Below are 16,853 nucleotides of genomic sequence, written 5' to 3' on the forward strand. Positions count from 1 at the left end.
TATTTGTGTTACCTTTGCTTCAGTTTTCATTACAATGCAATGTAGTTCTCAACCACCTGGACTGGTGGCCAGCCAATCACAGGGCACATATAGACAAACAACCATTCACACTCACATTCATACCTATGGACGATTTGGAGTCGCCAATTAACCTAGCATGTTTTTGGAGGGAAAGAGGAGAACATGCAAACTCCACACAGAGATGGCCGAGGTTGGAATTGAACTCGGGTCTCCTAGCTGTGAGGCCTGCGCACTAACCACTCGCCCACCATGCAATCTAAATCATAACATACATGTCTAAAATAAAGGACATGTTTATGTTAAGTGCATCATTCTAAATGTGTTCATTCATCGTTTTGAGAATCTCATGAAAATAAAGAAAAAATATTGAATGTCACATGTCACTCATGAGAATAGATGTAACATGGATGTCTTTTTTTTACATAACGATTGGTTCCTTTCCAGGTGATCTTTTTCGTGGCCAACTATAGTGAAACAAACTAAACCAGAAGAGCGAGAGAGTAAATCATTATTTGCTTAGATGTGTTGAAAATGATTTTAGGTGTGTAGGTGTGTGTGACTTATTTCTGATTGTCAGCTTCCTTCTGACGCAACACTGGCCTGCACAAACTCATGTTCCATGCGGCCATTTTCTGTATTGAATGCTGGTTTTGAACAAGAGGACTGGTCGCCAGCCAATCACAGGGCACATATAGACAAACAACCATTCACACTCACATTCATACCTATGGACAATTTGGAGTCGCTAAATAACCTAGCATGTTTTTGGAATGTGGGAGGAAACCGGAGTACCCGGAGAAAACCCACACAAACTCAACACAGAGATGGCCGAGAGTGGAATTGAACCCTGGTCTCTTAGCTGTGAGGTTTTCGCGCTAACCACTCACCCACCGTGACGCCGTTTTTACAATTCATTCATTCATTTTCTACCGCTTTTTCCTCACGAGGGTCGCGGGGGTGCTGGAGCCTATCCCAGCTGTCTTCAGGCAAGAGGCGTGAAGACCTAGGAGCGTGCAGACCTCCTAGGTGTGAGGTCTGCACGCTAACCACTCGACCGCCGTGCAGCCGTTTTTACAACTATAAAGACAATTATTATTAGAAGCAGTTATTATGGGCCTGCAAACAAACTATACCTATGGACAATTTGGAGTTGCTAATTAACCTAGCATGTTTTTGGAGGGAAATAGGAGAACATGCAAACTCCACACAGAGATGCCCAAGCGGAGAATCGAACCAAGGTCTTCCTGATCTCCTGACTGTGTGGCCTAAATGCGTCTGAAAAAAAAAAAAATCATAATTATAATGAGACATTATGAATGGATTGCTTCTCTTTATTCTGAGATTTGAGGGAGGTTAGGCAGGATGCTGGTCCACAAATGCACGTAACGCATTCTCAACTTCTGTCTCACATAGCTTTTATCCATCTTAGCATTGATCTCCAGGTACTGGTGTCCAGTGCTGGTGAATCTGGGCCAGGTAGCGGGTACGCTCAAGTCTCCTTTGTTGGGGTCTCTGTGGACAAGAAATATAAACACAAGAATATCATTTATAGAGATTTGGCTTTCTATGTGTAATTTGTATAGATGTTTTTCAGTCTACAGAATTATACCCAGTTTTTGCAAAGTTGGTCCAGTAGGCGATCATGTAGCCTGAGAGGCGACGGTGGCTAGGCCAGTATCCCAGCGGGGTGGTGAACGGTTTTCCAAAGACATACTGCAGGTCATCAGCGTGGTCCGCTCCCATCCAGCTTGGGTACGGGCGCCCGATGCCGCCCATACGGTTGGGCTCAGAGAAGAGATAGGAGTAGGTGCGACCAGTTCTTGAATCAGACATAAACATGTTATATGTTATATTCTTTTTCCGCATATTACATAAAAAATAGTCGTATGCTTACGTGGAATTGGTGGCATGAAGATAAAGGGCAGCCTGTGTAGCAATTAGGAAGATGTAATCAGTTCCAATATCCACAATTGTTGTCTTAACTTCCTCCTTGCTGGGTTTGGCTCCCCATGATGACGTGTACAAGGCGTATGCTTCTTCCAAACCAGACTTGCCCGTGTCTTTAGTGAATGATGCCAGCAGCCTCTTCACGTCTTCACTGAGATGAAAAGAAATAGCCAAATCATCAAAGATCCTGACACTCCAAACAATAATAGATTTGAAGTTGTAGCACATATTTACACGGGGGTCTCCACCAGGTGGGAGTTGATGGAAGGAACATCGATAGCGATGAAAAAATGTCCATCCATGTCATTGGCTCCAGCCATGTAGTCGATATCAGCAGCGTTATGGAACAAGTTGGAAGGCTCATCAGGCAGGAAATCCCCATCGATTACAGCAGTCAGGACCAGGTTGTGGACAAGGGGGGCTGACGGAGGGAGGGAGATATGGTAACGTATAAAATCCTACGACAAAAATGCTGATTTTACAAAATTGACAAGTAATAAATAGTCATTGTGGACTCTTACAGATGATAAAGATTACAGTTATAGTTAAAGATTTCAGCCACAACAGCCTATTGGGGCTGCATGGTGGAAGAGTGGTTAGGACGCAGGCCTCACAGCTCGGAGACCCGAGTTCAATTCCACCCTCGGCTATCTCTGTGTGGAGTTTGCATGCGTGTGTTTTACTCTGGTTTCCTCCCACATTCCAAAAACATGCTAGGTTAATTAGCGACTCCAAATTGTCCATAGGTATGAATGTGAGTGTGAATGGTTGTTTGTCTATATGTGCCCTGTGATTGGCTGGCGACCAGTCCAGGGTGTACCCCGCCTCTCGCCTAAAGACAGCTGAGATAGACTCCAGCAAATATAACCCATGCAAATATGCATTTTTAAATGGCATGGAGGATTGTTTACCATCAGGTGAAGTAGACAGATTGAGAGGGAGAGCCAGTGTGAGGAGCACAGGATCGGTCATCTTCAAACAGGATGCCATCCTCTCATCGGTGGGGCAGTTGACTTTCAGAGCAACCTGAGCAGAACGAGAAGAATTATCCGTCACTGATTTGTCATCCTTAAAGTAACACAGTGAGGGTCGGAAGCTTTGATGCACCTCCTCGGCCACTCTGCGGGGGTTCTTGTTGATACCCCAAGGGCAAAGAGCGACGCCACTCTGGGAGATTGCTCTCTTGATGAGACCCTTGTTGTGAGGCGTGAGGGTCTGTGGGCAGAAATACATTATGTATTTGTTATGCCTCAATCTTCATCCTTTTCAAGAAGGGAAAAATTCCCGAATCCAATCCTGGACAGTAGCGCACCTTTTTATCTGGTTGACCTAATTGTACCCTATGCGCCGTCTAGAAACCTACGCTCACAACACGCCGGTCTTTTGACTATCCCGAGAGCCAGAAATAAGTATGCGGGCTCTAGAGCCTTTTCCATTCGGGCCCCAACGTTGTGGAATGCTCTACCTGTTAATATTAGAGCTGCTACCTCAGTAGAAATGTTCAAGTCCCGACTTAAGACTCATTTCTATACTTTAGCGTTTAGTTAAAAATATTCCCTGCCCGTTTTGACTGCCGCTCCTTCTCTCTCCCATACCGCCCCCCCCGGTGAAGGGGGGGGGGGGGGGGGGGGGTCCAGGAGAGGCTGTTTGGAAGTTGCCTTGACGAAACTGGACATCTGACGTGGCCTACCTTGTGGAGGCGCTGCAGCAGAGGGATAGTGATCATCTCAAGACCCGCGCCTGCCCATCTTGGACCTAGACTATTATACTCTCTGTTTATATTTAACTGTCACATGTTAACCTCTCGACATCCATTGCAGCCTGGTCATCCTAGAAGGGGGATTCCCCCATCTGCGGTCCCTTCTCAAGGTTTCTTTTTCCCTAATGGGTTTTGAGTTTTTCCTTGCCCTGATGGGGGTTCAGATCAGGGGATGTCGTTTGTCGTCTATTGTCTATCATCTAGTGTTGCCTGCTTGTTAAGCCCTTTGAGGCTCTTTTGTGATTAAGGGCTATATAAATAAACTTGACTTGACTTGACTAGCGTTCAGACACTGGTCGGACCTCAGGTACAAGAGGTCCCCTGGTCATGGAGCATTGTACTTGCTTTACACCAGGGGTCTCAAACACACGGCCCACGGGCCAAATGTGGTCCACAGGACACTAGGTTGAGGCCCCCGCCTTGATATGAAAGTTCAATGTTAGTGCGGCCCGCGCAAGTTTGATATGGATGCTGTATGGTATCATGTACCCAAAAAAATTATTACGTTTGATTAATGTTCATGTTAAAGGTTAAATAACTGTTAATAGTTATCCTCCCTATCCGTGTGGAAGTGGTAAGTTTTTGCCTATTTAAGTTTAAAGGAAATAACTTGAAGGCTACCGTTTAGGTTGCTAGCTCTCTAGTTTGCGAGTTAGCATGTGTCTCAAGACCCAGCAGTTGCGCAATATGTTGTAAATAAAAAGAGTATAAATGTGACTATAGTCGTGTTTTGTCATGTCTACGGGGCTCTAATAATGCTTTGTTCATTTTAATCTGAAAAAAATAATTTGTCTACCCACCAACTATATGTGGTTTCTTAAGTTTTTATGATTTGCCGTTTTATTATTATTATTATATTTATTTATTACTGATTGATTTTCTTTATTCTTGATTTGTTTATTTATTTTTCATCTTATTTTGTGCAGAAAAATACAAATTAAGATATTTGAGAACAATATTTGAGAAAATCGGAACCAAAGCACTGAAAAAGTTTGTATATTTTTCTGTTTTTAATAAATGCGTTTTGTTTTTTTTTTTTGGAAAACCTGATGCGGCCCAGCCTTGCCCAGACCCTAGCTCCAGTGGCCCCCAGGTAAAGTGAGTTTGAGACCCCTGCTTTACACCCTCAGGAAGATACTGTATAGTCAAAGGAGTCCATCCAGTCTGCCTGTGCTTTGTGTGCATGGACTTGCAGTACATGAACCTCTTTTGGGTCGCAACCCACCACTTGAAAGAAAGGTACATCACAGTTTTGATGTAACAAATGTCACAGCATTACAACCAACCAAGAATCCCACCTGAAAGCTGACACTAGCGCCACCTGCAGACTCTCCAAAGAGAGTAATGTTGTCTGGGTTTCCTCCAAATGAGCGGATGTTTCTGTGGACCCAAGCAATGGCGGCCTGCTGATCCCACAGACCGTAGTTTCCTGTCAATGAATCAACACAATTTAATATTGATTAAAAAAATACATTAGTAATTGAATGTTGAGGTTTCTCCCCCAAAACCTACCAGGTAAACCTGAGTCCCCGGTGCTGAGGAAGCCTAGAGTTCCCACACGGTATGCCAGTGTCACCACGATGACATTCCCTCGATCAGCAATCTCCTGACCGTCGTACAGATAGTTATCCAGAAAGTTAGCACCCATTGATCCTCCAGCCAGGAAGCCGCCTCCAAAAATCCAGACCATGACCGGTAAATTGGTAGACACTACAAAGCAAAGATAATAATTAGAAATTGGATATGAATAAGAATAATTCTTCTTCCAGTTCTTACCTGATCGGCCATGAGGAACCCAGATGTTCAGGTAAAGACAGTCCTCACTTCCTCTGGTGTCAGTCATAAGTAGGTTCAACTGAAGGCACCTATTCCTGTATTCAGTGGCCTTCAGAACACCTGAGTACACATTATGTTTTGGAAATATAAAACAATATTTGTCCAGGAGAATATGTATATGATTAGAATTTGATTCAACATACAAAGTCCTTGATATGAAAGTTTAATGTTAGTGCGGCCCGCGCAAGTTTGATATGGATGCTGTATGCTATCATGTACCCAGAAAAAATTATTACGTTTCATTAATGTTCATGTTAAAGGTTAAATAACTGTTAATAGTTATCCTCCTTATTCGTGTGGAAGTGGTAAGTTCTTGGCTATTTAAGTTTAAAGGAAATAACTTGAAGGCTACCGTTTAGGTCGCTAGCTCTCTAGTTTGCGAGTTAGCATGTGTCTCAAGACCCTGCAGTTGCGCAATATGTTGTAAATAAAAAAAAAAAAGAGTATAAATGTGACTATAGTCGTGTTTTGTCATGTCTGCAGGGCTCTAATAATGCTTTGTTCATTTTAATCTGAAAAAAATAATTTGTCTACCCACCAACTATATGTGGTTTAAGTTTTTATTATTGGCCATTTTATTATTATTATTATTATTATATTTATTTATTTATTACTGATTGATTGAGTTTCTTTATTCTTGATTTGTTTATTTATTTTTCATCTTATTTTGTGCAGAAAAATAAAAATTAAGATATTTGAGAACAGTGGAATGTTTTATCAGAGCTTTTATTGTAGAAAATCGGAACCAAAGCACTGAAAAAGTTTGTATATTTTTCTGGGTTTTTTTTGATTGATGATTAGAATTTGATTCAACATACAAAGTCCTTGAGAACATTTGTATGGTTCCAGCTTTGTGAGAACTTGAGTTTGGTATGGAAGAACCTTAGAGCTTTGACCTCAAAGTCCATGAAATACCTTTGGGATGAACTAAAACTGAAATGGTCAGCCAGCAGGCTTCCTCTCAGGCCCAAAATCCATGAAGAAACTCTTCAAGAAATCTGTTAGCAACCAAATCCAGTTCCAAGTTGTGTCAGAAAGGTTACAGGACTGTTGAAGTTGTATTGTCCACTGAGAGTCCTTGCGACAGGACCAGATGATCAAAGAGATCCTGTGGCGTTTGCTAACTTACTTCGTTTGAGTAACTTCCCATTCAGGCTTCCCAAACTCAAGGGGGATCTGTTCCTGATCTGATCCTTACAGGAGTGCAGTAACCTGGCTGTTATCAGCGATCCCAAATAAGTGTACCCATGCAGTCAACCTTCTTAATGGCTTAATTAGCTGGGGTTCAGTCAACTCACCATCCCAGCCCGGGTGACGCTGGGGTTTCTCAAACCTTCCAGGTATGTCAGCAAAGGGAATCCCCTTGAAGACGTCCATATGATGACGGAAACCAAGACGAATGTTCTCGCCTTCCACCATGCCGCCCTCAGTGAAGACCACCCCCAGCTAAAGACACACACACACACACACATGACCACAAGGAACACTTAATATTCCATGTTAATTTCATTTTAACTGGTGGTTCACAGCAAGGAGACCCGAGTTCAAGTCCACCCTAGGCCATTTCTGTGTGGAGTTTGCATGTTCTCCCCGGGTTTTCTTCAGGTACTCCGGTTTCCTCCCACATTCCAAAAACATGTTAGGTTAATTGGCGACTCCAAAATTGTCCATAGGTATGAATGTGAGTGTGAATGGTTGTTTGCCGAAAGACAGCTGGGATAGGCTCCAGCACCCCCGCGACCCTCGTGAGGATAAGCGGTAGAAAATTAATGAAAATCAACCGGTAGAGCTTTTCATGAAATTGGTAAAAACAGAATCCCAGAAATCCCAGCTGTATTCAGGCGAGAGGCGGGGTACACCCTGGACTGGTCGCCAGCCAGGGTGCGACATTTGGAGTCGCTAATTAACCTAGCATGTTTTCGGAATGTGGGAGGAAACCGGAGTACCTGAGTAAACCAGAGTAAAACACACGCATACAAACTCCACACAGAGACGGCCGAGGGTGGAATTGAACTCGGGTCTCCTAGCTGTGAGGCCTGCGTCCTAACCACTCTTCCAATTAACCTAGCATGTTTTTGGAATGTGGGAGGAAACCGGAGTACCCGGAGAAAACCCACGCATGCACGAGAACATGCAAACTCCACAGAGATGGCGGAGCGTGGAATTGAACTCGGGTCTCCTAGCTGTGAGACCTCTGTGCAATCCACCCGTGCAGCCCGTTATTTGCACAGTGTGATCAAAATCATTGGTTAAAAACAAAATTAATAATACAGCCATAATACATATGACAAATAATAATCTGGGAATAATAAAAGTGAAACATACAGAGGTAGCAGACACCGTCTCCAGAAGCGCGACAATTCCAACCAAGATCGCCACCTTCTCCATCATGACCACACTAAGAATCAATGCGACGGTTCCGGGATTTTATAAAGTTGACACCTCCCCTATAATGCACCTATGGAAACACGTTTCTCACTGTTGCATAACTTCTAGTATTTACTGTAACTCATGTCAAACACAAGTGAGGGCAAACACAAGATTAGCTTTCACTCTTGTGCCGACAAGACTCAGCCGCCTGTGCTCTTTCAAAAGCACATTAAGAATGTTACCATTTTTTTCATCTTTGCAGCATCGCTAAGATTCGGCCTATTTTATCCACTACTGATGCATAGACCCTAGTCCATGCATTTGTCACGTCTACATGGAGAATCAAAGCACTGTGGAGTTGACACAGCTGTGTTACTCACATGTCACACTGGGGCTGCTTGACTTTATCTTTGCGTCATGTATGATCATTAATCTAAATAAAGAAACCTTCCTATATGCATGATGCCGTTTGCATAAATTAAATGAGTTAAGTAAAAGGTTGTAGGATGAATAAGATGAATGAACGTATCTGCGCAATAAAAGTGATGCAACACAAACTACGAGAAAACTTCATGTTTATTTATCTGGCATATAAAATAAGCATCAACTGCCCTTAAAGGATCTTTTCTCACATGTAATCCAGTATTTCTGTCTCCATTTCGTTTTCGCTTCCCTCTAATGGCTGGTACTCGTCGTCCTCATCTTCCTCATCATCATCTTCTAGGTATTCTGCATCCAACTTTAGACTTCGGGTTGCACGTGTCGGCCGCTTGGCGACCTTTGGCAAAGCTGGGAGAGAAAATTTTTTCAAACTGTAATTACATTATGTGCCCTATCAAATGGGACACATTTTAGCTCAATTCAAATCATTATGTTTCATATCACACTTGCTGGGAGACACCACAGATCCATGTCAAAAAGTTCATTTTTTTTTTTTTTTGCATTAAATTTGTGCAAATCAAAATTTGACACCCCTGCCTTACGTGGTCTATGTGCTCGGATGACCTTCTTCACCATGCCTGAGATGATGTCCCGCAGCTTGTCCGTGGTGCCGACAGCACACCAGCCATCCCGCTCGTTGCATATTTGCTCTGCGCCGGTGTTCTGCTGAATGACTTCCTGTATTCTGGATACACAACACGGCACGGCACAAATGTCATTAAGTCATAGTCACTATTGAATTAGAAAAACCTGTAGCTATACTACAATTATTGGAGTGAAAGGCCCTTCCAAGATAAATGAGCTGAAGCTCAAGAAGTAAATGTATAGTATATCACTGCGGATTACCTTGGCACATCCAAGTCACACAGCTGGTAAAACATCTGCCGATGAGGAGGAAGCATGCCCTCTCTGAAAATATAGGACGACTCCTACACCAAACATCGTAGACAAATGCAGTTTAGTTCATCTGTGATTTTTGAATATTATTTACAAGGCACAGTATAATGTCCTCCTATATGGTGGTGACAACTGACCTGGAGCTGATATGAGACTCGGACTAGATCTCGACTGGTGCTTGAACCCTCTTGAGTGGGAAGGTCTGTTACACTGGCTGGAGTTGGACCTGGGTAGTAGTGTCAATCATAAACACTCATGGTGTTTAAAGGGGACCTATTGTGTTTTTTTCCACTTTACTGAATAAATTAAAACAGATTGTTTTGGCAGGAAGCACTAATCAAAGGCATTTACAGTTGGAATAGGTGCAGATTCTGGAAGATCTAAAAAGTTTTCTGTGCGGGTTATTGTGTGTAGCTGCTCTATAGGACAATCTGCCAACCCCCCAAAAATGACTCCACAGTTGTTGCCAATTTCAGCCTGCCTTAACGTTTACCATTGGCATCCTTTTTTCTTTTTTTGCAGTATGACTACTGTAGTAACTTTGCAGCCTAACTTCCTTGCATTCTGAGGCATGAATGCATCCACTGACCGGTCTTGTTGATTGCAATAGGTAGGGTGTAGTTCAGGGTGCTCCTTTTCGGTTTCACGAGTAGGTCTGATAGTACATATGCTAAACATGCAGGACACAGAAAGACAGAGAGAAAGAGCGCGAGAGAGACAGAATAACAGTCAATTTCTTAAAGCCAACAAATGACATTTGCAATCTACAAATGTTATAATGACAACAATTCCATCCCATTACATTACTATTACCATGCACTGCAAGTTTTTAAATGTGCAAAAATAAGAAGCGTTTCCAGTCCCAGCCCCACTATTACCGCTTTTGGTGCTACAGCGCAACCTGTAGTCCAGCATCTGGTATATCTTGGAGTCAACTGTCTTTCGGGGGTCATAACCGAACCTGACCCACAGACTCCTCCACGGTCCAGTCACCTTTGAAAGATATGGGAAGCTTTTATTTGTTACACTTGCTCTCGCATTTGACTTCCATTACTTAACTGTCGCAGCTAGAACAGATTCAAGTCATCTTGTACCAGCGATTCCCAACCACTGTGACGCAACACGTTAGTGTGCCTTGAGAGATCGTCAGGTGAAAATATTCATTAAAAATCTGCTTGGGCATCTCTGTGTGGAGTTTGCATGTTCTCCCTGTGCGAGTTTTCTCTGGGTACTTCGGTTTCCTCTACATTCCCAAAAACATGTTTGGTTAATTGTCCGTAGGTATGGATGTGAGTGTGAATGGTTGTTTGTCTATATGTGCCCTGTGATTGGCTGGCGACTAGTCCAGGGTGTACCCCGACGACCTTATATAAGATGGATGTTTCAAATGGAGGGAAATTAATGTACTTGGCATAAAATACAACCTGATTCCCTGTATCAAGGTAAACAAAAGCTATTTGCTTGTGTAGTAAAAGTGCACAAGCAAATGTGTAATGTGTAAATAATGCCACTAAATCTGACTTGACAAAATATACTTTTTTTTTTATCTTGATCTTCTTGGCAGGATTGTGACTATAACTGACACCTGTGAAATATCAGGCTTGTAAGTCGTGCCATAAAGTACATATATAACATTAAAGACAACAGTGACTGTTCATGGTTTTAACTTTTAAAAAAAACATTATTAAGTAAAATAAATATTATTTACACACATTGCCCTTTTATCTCACCATGTAGTAGGCGAAGACTGGCAGGAGAGTTTTAAGTTTATCAGGGTGGATGTTAATGTTGGCCTTGACTGCGTTCCGTGACCAGATGGGACGGCTCTCAAACATCTAGGAACAAAAGTTGGCTTTCAGATAATGCAGATAAAAATGCTGCTCGACATTATATAATTGTGACTGACAGTACACCTCATAATCATCGCAACCTGAGAATTTTCAGTGACGTACATGATATAAAGCAGCGGTACCATTATAGGTCAATAAAGCATTTTAAGGATACCTTTTCCTACCAAACAAGTCTATAGTGTGTCCTTTTAAACTAACTAAATAGCCTGATCTCATTTATATCATTTCTTTTCACCAATGTACTTGCGAGTGAGCCATGAGTTTTGACTTTGTGGATTATTTTACAATCTTGGAATGATTTCTATAACAATAAATAGTGGCTGGTGAGTGAACTGGTGAGGCACAACATTGTTCAGTAGAGCTTGGGAACGGGGGTGGAAGGTTATAAACTTTAATTTCCTAAAATTACTTACTGTTTCACATAACTGCACTGTTGCACCTTCCTAAAAAGTTAACTGGATTTATGCTGGACCATATTTTCATTGACATTTTTGATCAAGTGGTTTGACCAACAAAGGGTTCACTGCATCAAAACTATCACAATATTCCATTAACATCTATTTTCTTTGCAATTCATTTTACATTGTATATTAAGCTGCGAAGGCAGGAATTTCCAACAGCACTCAATATTATTTTGCATTAAACCAACACAATGGAAAAAGCTCAACACAACTAACATGACAACGTAGTTCTTTATACGGGCGATCTATTGGATGTTTGTACATCTGGGAAATATAACAAATTGGGTTTGCGTTTGTTTATATTACATACCGCAACCAACTTTTCTTCCGCCTGCTTGTCGTGATCTTTCACACAGATTCGTGTCCAGTTCATCTTGGCTGCCTCCAAGCACTTGCTGGGCACAACAGGATCTGTGTAAGTGACGAAAACTGCATTGTGGGCTCGTCGGGCTCGATTCAAACCAATAAAATTTGTCTTGCTCTGAAAAACTGCTCGCCTGTAGAGAGAAATGTGGGGGAAAAGTTTTTTTTTGTCATTGAAGATAGCATCTCAACAGTAAAACAATGCTCCTTACTGTCTTTGATTAACATCAGGCCGGTAGAAATAATCCACGGGAGTGTCAAGACGTGAGAAGATGGCCGGTGGAATGAAGTACGGCATGGGCTGCTCAAAGAACTCTTGCTTTTCTGTCTTGCGGAGGATGATTTTGTCATATAAAGATGTAGGTTTTCCATCTTGGCAATCCACAGCAAGGCACTGGTAGTCTGCCATTCCTGCACAAATGGTCATGATTTAATATTCATGGGAAATTTTGCACTGAAAAAGTTATGATTGTTCAACTCATTGTCAGATAATTTTGAATTTAACAGTGGTGTAGAATCGCTCCAGAATAAACATAAACCATTCATCTAACAAGAACAAGAGTATATGGTCAGATAAAATGGGGGTTTTCAATCAAACCTTGAAATTTATATGTCGTTCCAATGACTCCCAGTATTTCCATTTTCATATCAGCAACTTTGGAGTCTTTTTTGCAGATTCGCCTTCGCACCCTCAGAAGGAGGTTGTTGGATGAGAAGCGGTTTCCACACAGCGGATGACAGAAAGGGTCCTGGGGTCGGTACCGCAGCTCGAGCCGTAGATTTTGGTGAGCGTAGGTCTATGAAATGAAAAATTGCAAATATAAAACTAACTGTTTCTCACAGAATACATGATCATAAATGATTTGTTTAACTTGTATGTATGTGTGGGGTATGTGTGATGTGGTCTGATTTTTCTTCTTCTTCTTAGACCCCTGCAATAATGCTGGCAGCACTCATGCGCATGTTTTCGTGTGCTTAAAATCTTTATATCTTATATTTTTATTATACAGTGAACATGATTAGCAGATTTAAAGGCAAAACTCACTAAATCTTCCAAAGTTCCTGAAACTGTTCAAGTAAAAAGTACAGGCGTAGTTATTGGTGATGCTGGCCTTGTATTTACTTCATATTGAAACAATACTAAAATCCCGGTTTGGCGACCAGTCCAGGGTGTACCCCGCCTCTTGTTCAAAACCAGCTGGGATAGGCTCCAGCATAGGATGGATCTCTCCTCACGTGTTATCAGCTATTAAGTCAATATTAGCTTATGTTGAGTGGTAGGATACCTCAGCAAATGTGGCTGACAATTAGCATCAAAACAGAGTAGAATTAATATTCTATTAAACGCGGACGAAAGCTAACATTGTATTTTTCCAGTTATGTACAGCTTACCTTGGACACAGTTTGTTCTCCACCAAGAGTCTGTAGCATATTGTCCACACTGGAAATCACCCCTGGATACTCCACGCACACCAGCTTGTCGTCCCCCAGCTCCAAAGTGGACGAGGAGCCCGCCACTTCTTCACGGTCACTCAACCCAGAAAGTGTCAGTTCTTTGAGTGTGAAGCCGAGTCTTGATTCCCTGGCCTCCTCCATTGGATATATTATATTCCATACAATATCTAACAATTGACGGTAGCGGGGTGGTAAATAAGTAAAGCGACCGTAAATGTCCCCACGAGCAGGTTGAGACAGGAACCGATTCGAAAATAACTCCGACTAGAAACAGTAGCGGTCACAATGGTTCCAGAGCGGGCCTAATTTTAGCACATTGTGCTATCGTGTGTATTTATTTTCAGAATATTTATTATATGAATAAATATACTTATTTTACCTTCTCCAAAGATATATAATAATGTAACCCAACATTATAAAAAATATATTTCTAATTTACGGCCAAATATTTCAGATATTGACTACATTTTAAGGTCGTGTTCTTTTTTATGAATGAAATGATTTAATAAAAATGTTTTCTTGCTTATACATTACATTATTTTATTTCTTTTTAAAAATCATAAATGCATACATTGAGATTGTTCATATATTTGGGGAAGCTAAAATAAATGTTTGTATTCAAAAAAGAAAGTTAAAATATTCTGAAAATAAAGACATCGAATTATAGCACAATGTAAACACAAAGTACATTAAAATATGGACCTTTTCTGGGTTAAAATAATAACTTGATGTATAAACTAATGTGAACACTACCGTTTTGTAGTTTGAATGTATAAATTATTACTTTAAATTACATTTTGAACGAAGACAGACGTTGTTGCCTAACAATTGGCCTCATGATGGCGCTGCAAACTCAAGCTATAGCTGAACTACCCAGGGGGTGACTCTGTTGGATTATATCGATATATATATATATTTATAGGTTGCTTTCACATATGTATTGTTGTAGTTTTGTATTTTTGGGCATAGTGTTACATTGTGTCTACATATTTGGGGAATACTTTCCTGAATAAAGGAAAGGTTTGGGTGCAAAAGCCAATAATTTGAATGAGAGTCAATAGTAGTTGTTTATTTATTTTTGCACCATTGATTTACTCAAACAATTGTACGTTATAAAATGATAAGGTCAGAATTGTATCATTTATTATTATTTTGTATTATTTACAATCATAAAATTACTGCCCAATCTTAAATATAACCCCCAATAAATAATCTTGCTTTGAACACAGTGTTTGTAAATCTAATAATAATAATATATGTGTGCTCATTTCACACATCATAATGCAAAAATGTGTTCCTGTGTCATCAGAGGGGTGTTGACAGAAGAATATCAGCAAAGACAGTCTTGTGGTCTGTCCCTCCCAGAAATTGTTAACACACTCTGGTCCCCTCGGAGAAGAAAAGAAGCAGTTGAGTCTATGTTTACCAAGTTATTAAAACGCTGCAGATATATAGGCAATTACTTTTAATGCCATCGTGTTTGCTTTTATTCTAGTTGAACCTCTTTTGGGGCCTGTGGGTATTGTAAAGTGTCATTTGGGGTCAAAACGTGTTAGAATATATCGAGGGTAGGGGGGTTCAAGAGTGGACCTAAGGCACTGACTGACAATCAGTTGTGTGCTGTGGTGAAGTGTTGATATGAGCTTCTTACTTTGTAGACGTGTTTGACACTCCTGCGTGTTTTGCTGCTATCTCTATGAGGCCTTGTTTGTTCCACCCTGCCTTTCGGCTGCTCTGCTCCAACCGTTACCACATGTAGAAGCCATGATAGCGTTATCAGCCTCTTTTTGCTTTTCACTAGAAGAGCCTGTTGCACTCAGATTTCATTTCTTTTTTTTTTGACGGCTTCTCACTCCACTTCTGCCCCTCCTGACTCTGAAATTGCAGCTGACTGACAGTTGGAGAGGTCATATGTCATAAATGGGTCCATATTTGGTGGCTATGAGGTCACACACAATGACAATGCATATTTGATAAACTATATGAATGCCATGCAGTGCCATGGAAGTATTACTTAGTGTGTAGTAAGGGGTTTAATTGGGTGTAATACTGGTCAGCAAACACTACAGGTTGTTGGGTCAGGACAGTAATTCTGAACAGGTGAGCTCAGGGCACATCCACATTAATGTCTTCCTTTATTTATTTGTCGCCACAGTGACCACAGAGTGTGGTTTGTGTGTTTTCTATAAGGGAACAAGCACACAAAAACAATGCTAGTGAGCATAAACACTTATGAGCCTATAAAGGGACTACAATGAAACTAAGCTTAAGCACAAGGCATCCTACAATACACATTAGTTAGCAACATACGCACAATTAAACAGCAACACATCTAATGGCGATACTAACAAGGCTAACTAGCCAGGCAGTTAGCAACCAGCTTAGTGGTTGGATGTTAAGGCGCACGACAATGACACGACAACAATATAATACGGACCAAACAGCGTCTAACATAAAAAACAAGTGAGAATACTCACGAAAGTACCAAAAACTCACCAAAGTACGTGTGGATATAGCAACTCTAGCTAAGCAGCTGCCGTGACACATTCAGGTACCCGACCAGCATAGTAATTCTGAGTTACGTTTGCATACATACATATCAACTTGAAAGAATCAAAACAAAATAGGGATCAAAAAGGAGTCTTTTGGAAATAGTGGTTAATGCATTTTAATTGTGATCATGTTCATGCCACAGTCTTGTTTTCCCTTGTTATTATTATCATTGTAATAGTATTATTGTTATTATCATTATCATTATTGTTATAATCTTTATTACCATTATTATTGTTATTATAATCACCATTAATATTACAATTTGCATCATTATAGTTGTAACAATTTTTGGATTTTTTAATTATTATTTAATTTTACAATGCTTTATTTATTATTTAATTATTTTATCCAAAAAGATGTGCAAATTCAGCTATTTTTACTTAAGAAAATGTTAAATACGATTGGAATCGTGAAAAAAATACACTTATAATACAGTCGAATAAACAAATGTCAGTATTATTTCATGTTATTATTAGTTTTTTGTTTTTTTTTGCCTCTCCTGACAGACTCCACTGTGTCTATATTTATAGGTATGAATGTAAATGACTGTTTGGTTGAGGCTGTAGGCGTGAATTGGCAGTCAGTCTACCCCAGAGCAGCTGTAACTCCAAATGTAGATTATCACCACTAGTGTGACTATGTTGGCTTTAAGCTCGGTATTATTCTATGATTTAACGCTGCATCAATAACCGGTGAAAATATATTTGTCTGTCTTCCTTTGTTGTCTGCCATATTGAACATCTTAAGGCAAAAAAAGCAAATGTTGATCTTCCCTCAGCTTCGTCACTCTTGTAATGACACCGCAGGGCTGGCCTTTAGCCACGTCATTGCCATGTCACACTTATCTGCGTACACGCCACTAAATAGTGACACGGGCAGTCAAACAGTATCGCATCTCCA

At 40.8% G+C, this 16,853-nt stretch overlaps 2 protein-coding genes across 3 annotated transcripts; both read right to left on the bottom strand.

Annotated features, from left to right (window-relative positions):
• Window positions 1-1,331: 1,331 nt before the first annotated feature.
• cel.1 (carboxyl ester lipase, tandem duplicate 1) lies at window positions 1,332-7,996 on the bottom strand. Its single transcript, XM_058064582.1, has 11 exons — window positions 7,889-7,996; window positions 6,862-7,009; window positions 5,504-5,623; window positions 5,240-5,437; window positions 5,026-5,156; window positions 3,076-3,183; window positions 2,880-2,994; window positions 2,203-2,389; window positions 1,916-2,119; window positions 1,631-1,840; window positions 1,332-1,533 (listed from the first exon to the last, which is right to left on the bottom strand). The coding sequence occupies exons 1-11, from the start codon at window positions 7,952-7,954 to the stop codon at window positions 1,353-1,355; spliced, it is 1,668 nt and encodes a 555-aa protein (XP_057920565.1). The 5' UTR covers window positions 7,955-7,996; the 3' UTR covers window positions 1,332-1,352.
• On the bottom strand, window positions 7,976-13,698 carry gtf3c5 (general transcription factor IIIC, polypeptide 5). 2 transcript variants are annotated; one of them, XM_058064583.1, is made up of 12 exons: window positions 13,338-13,698; window positions 12,544-12,742; window positions 12,158-12,356; window positions 11,893-12,079; window positions 11,002-11,106; window positions 10,150-10,264; window positions 9,861-9,941; window positions 9,409-9,497; window positions 9,221-9,303; window positions 8,917-9,059; window positions 8,566-8,722; window positions 7,976-8,021 (listed from the first exon to the last, which is right to left on the bottom strand). In XM_058064583.1, exons 1-12 carry the CDS (start codon window positions 13,539-13,541, stop codon window positions 7,991-7,993), a joined length of 1,593 nt encoding a protein of 530 aa, XP_057920566.1. In that variant the 5' UTR covers window positions 13,542-13,698; the 3' UTR covers window positions 7,976-7,990. The 2 variants fall into 2 exon arrangements, with proteins under 2 accessions (XP_057920566.1, XP_057920567.1); XM_058064584.1 differs by lacking the exon at window positions 7,976-8,021 and having other exon boundaries at window positions 8,473-8,722; window positions 13,338-13,697.
• Between the last annotated feature and the right edge of the window lie 3,155 nt (window positions 13,699-16,853).

Source organism: Doryrhamphus excisus, chromosome 2, assembly GCF_030265055.1.
Source record: "Doryrhamphus excisus isolate RoL2022-K1 chromosome 2, RoL_Dexc_1.0, whole genome shotgun sequence".
Taxonomy (NCBI): domain Eukaryota; kingdom Metazoa; phylum Chordata; class Actinopteri; order Syngnathiformes; family Syngnathidae; genus Doryrhamphus; species Doryrhamphus excisus.

Excerpts from the sequence above, each read along its gene's own strand:
- cel.1 (XM_058064582.1), bottom strand. The coding sequence starts at position 7,954 with ATGATGGAGAAGGTGGCGATCTTGGTTGGAATTGTCGCGCTTCTGGAG. Across the intron at positions 5,624-6,861 it reads GCGTCACCCGGGCTGGGATG|GTGTTCTGAAGGCCACTGAA; the intron begins GTGAGTTGACTG and ends ATGTGTACTCAG. Across the intron at positions 2,120-2,202 it reads CACCTGGTGGAGACCCCCGT|TGAAGACGTGAAGAGGCTGC; the intron begins GTAAATATGTGC and ends TTTTCATCTCAG.
- gtf3c5 (XM_058064583.1), bottom strand. The coding sequence starts at position 13,541 with ATGGAGGAGGCCAGGGAATCAAGACTCGGCTTCACACTCAAAGAACTG. Across the intron at positions 12,080-12,157 it reads CCTGATGTTAATCAAAGACA|GCGAGCAGTTTTTCAGAGCA; the intron begins GTAAGGAGCATT and ends TTCTCTCTACAG. Across the intron at positions 8,723-8,916 it reads CATCCGAGCACATAGACCAC|CTTTGCCAAAGGTCGCCAAG; the intron begins GTAAGGCAGGGG and ends TTTCTCTCCCAG.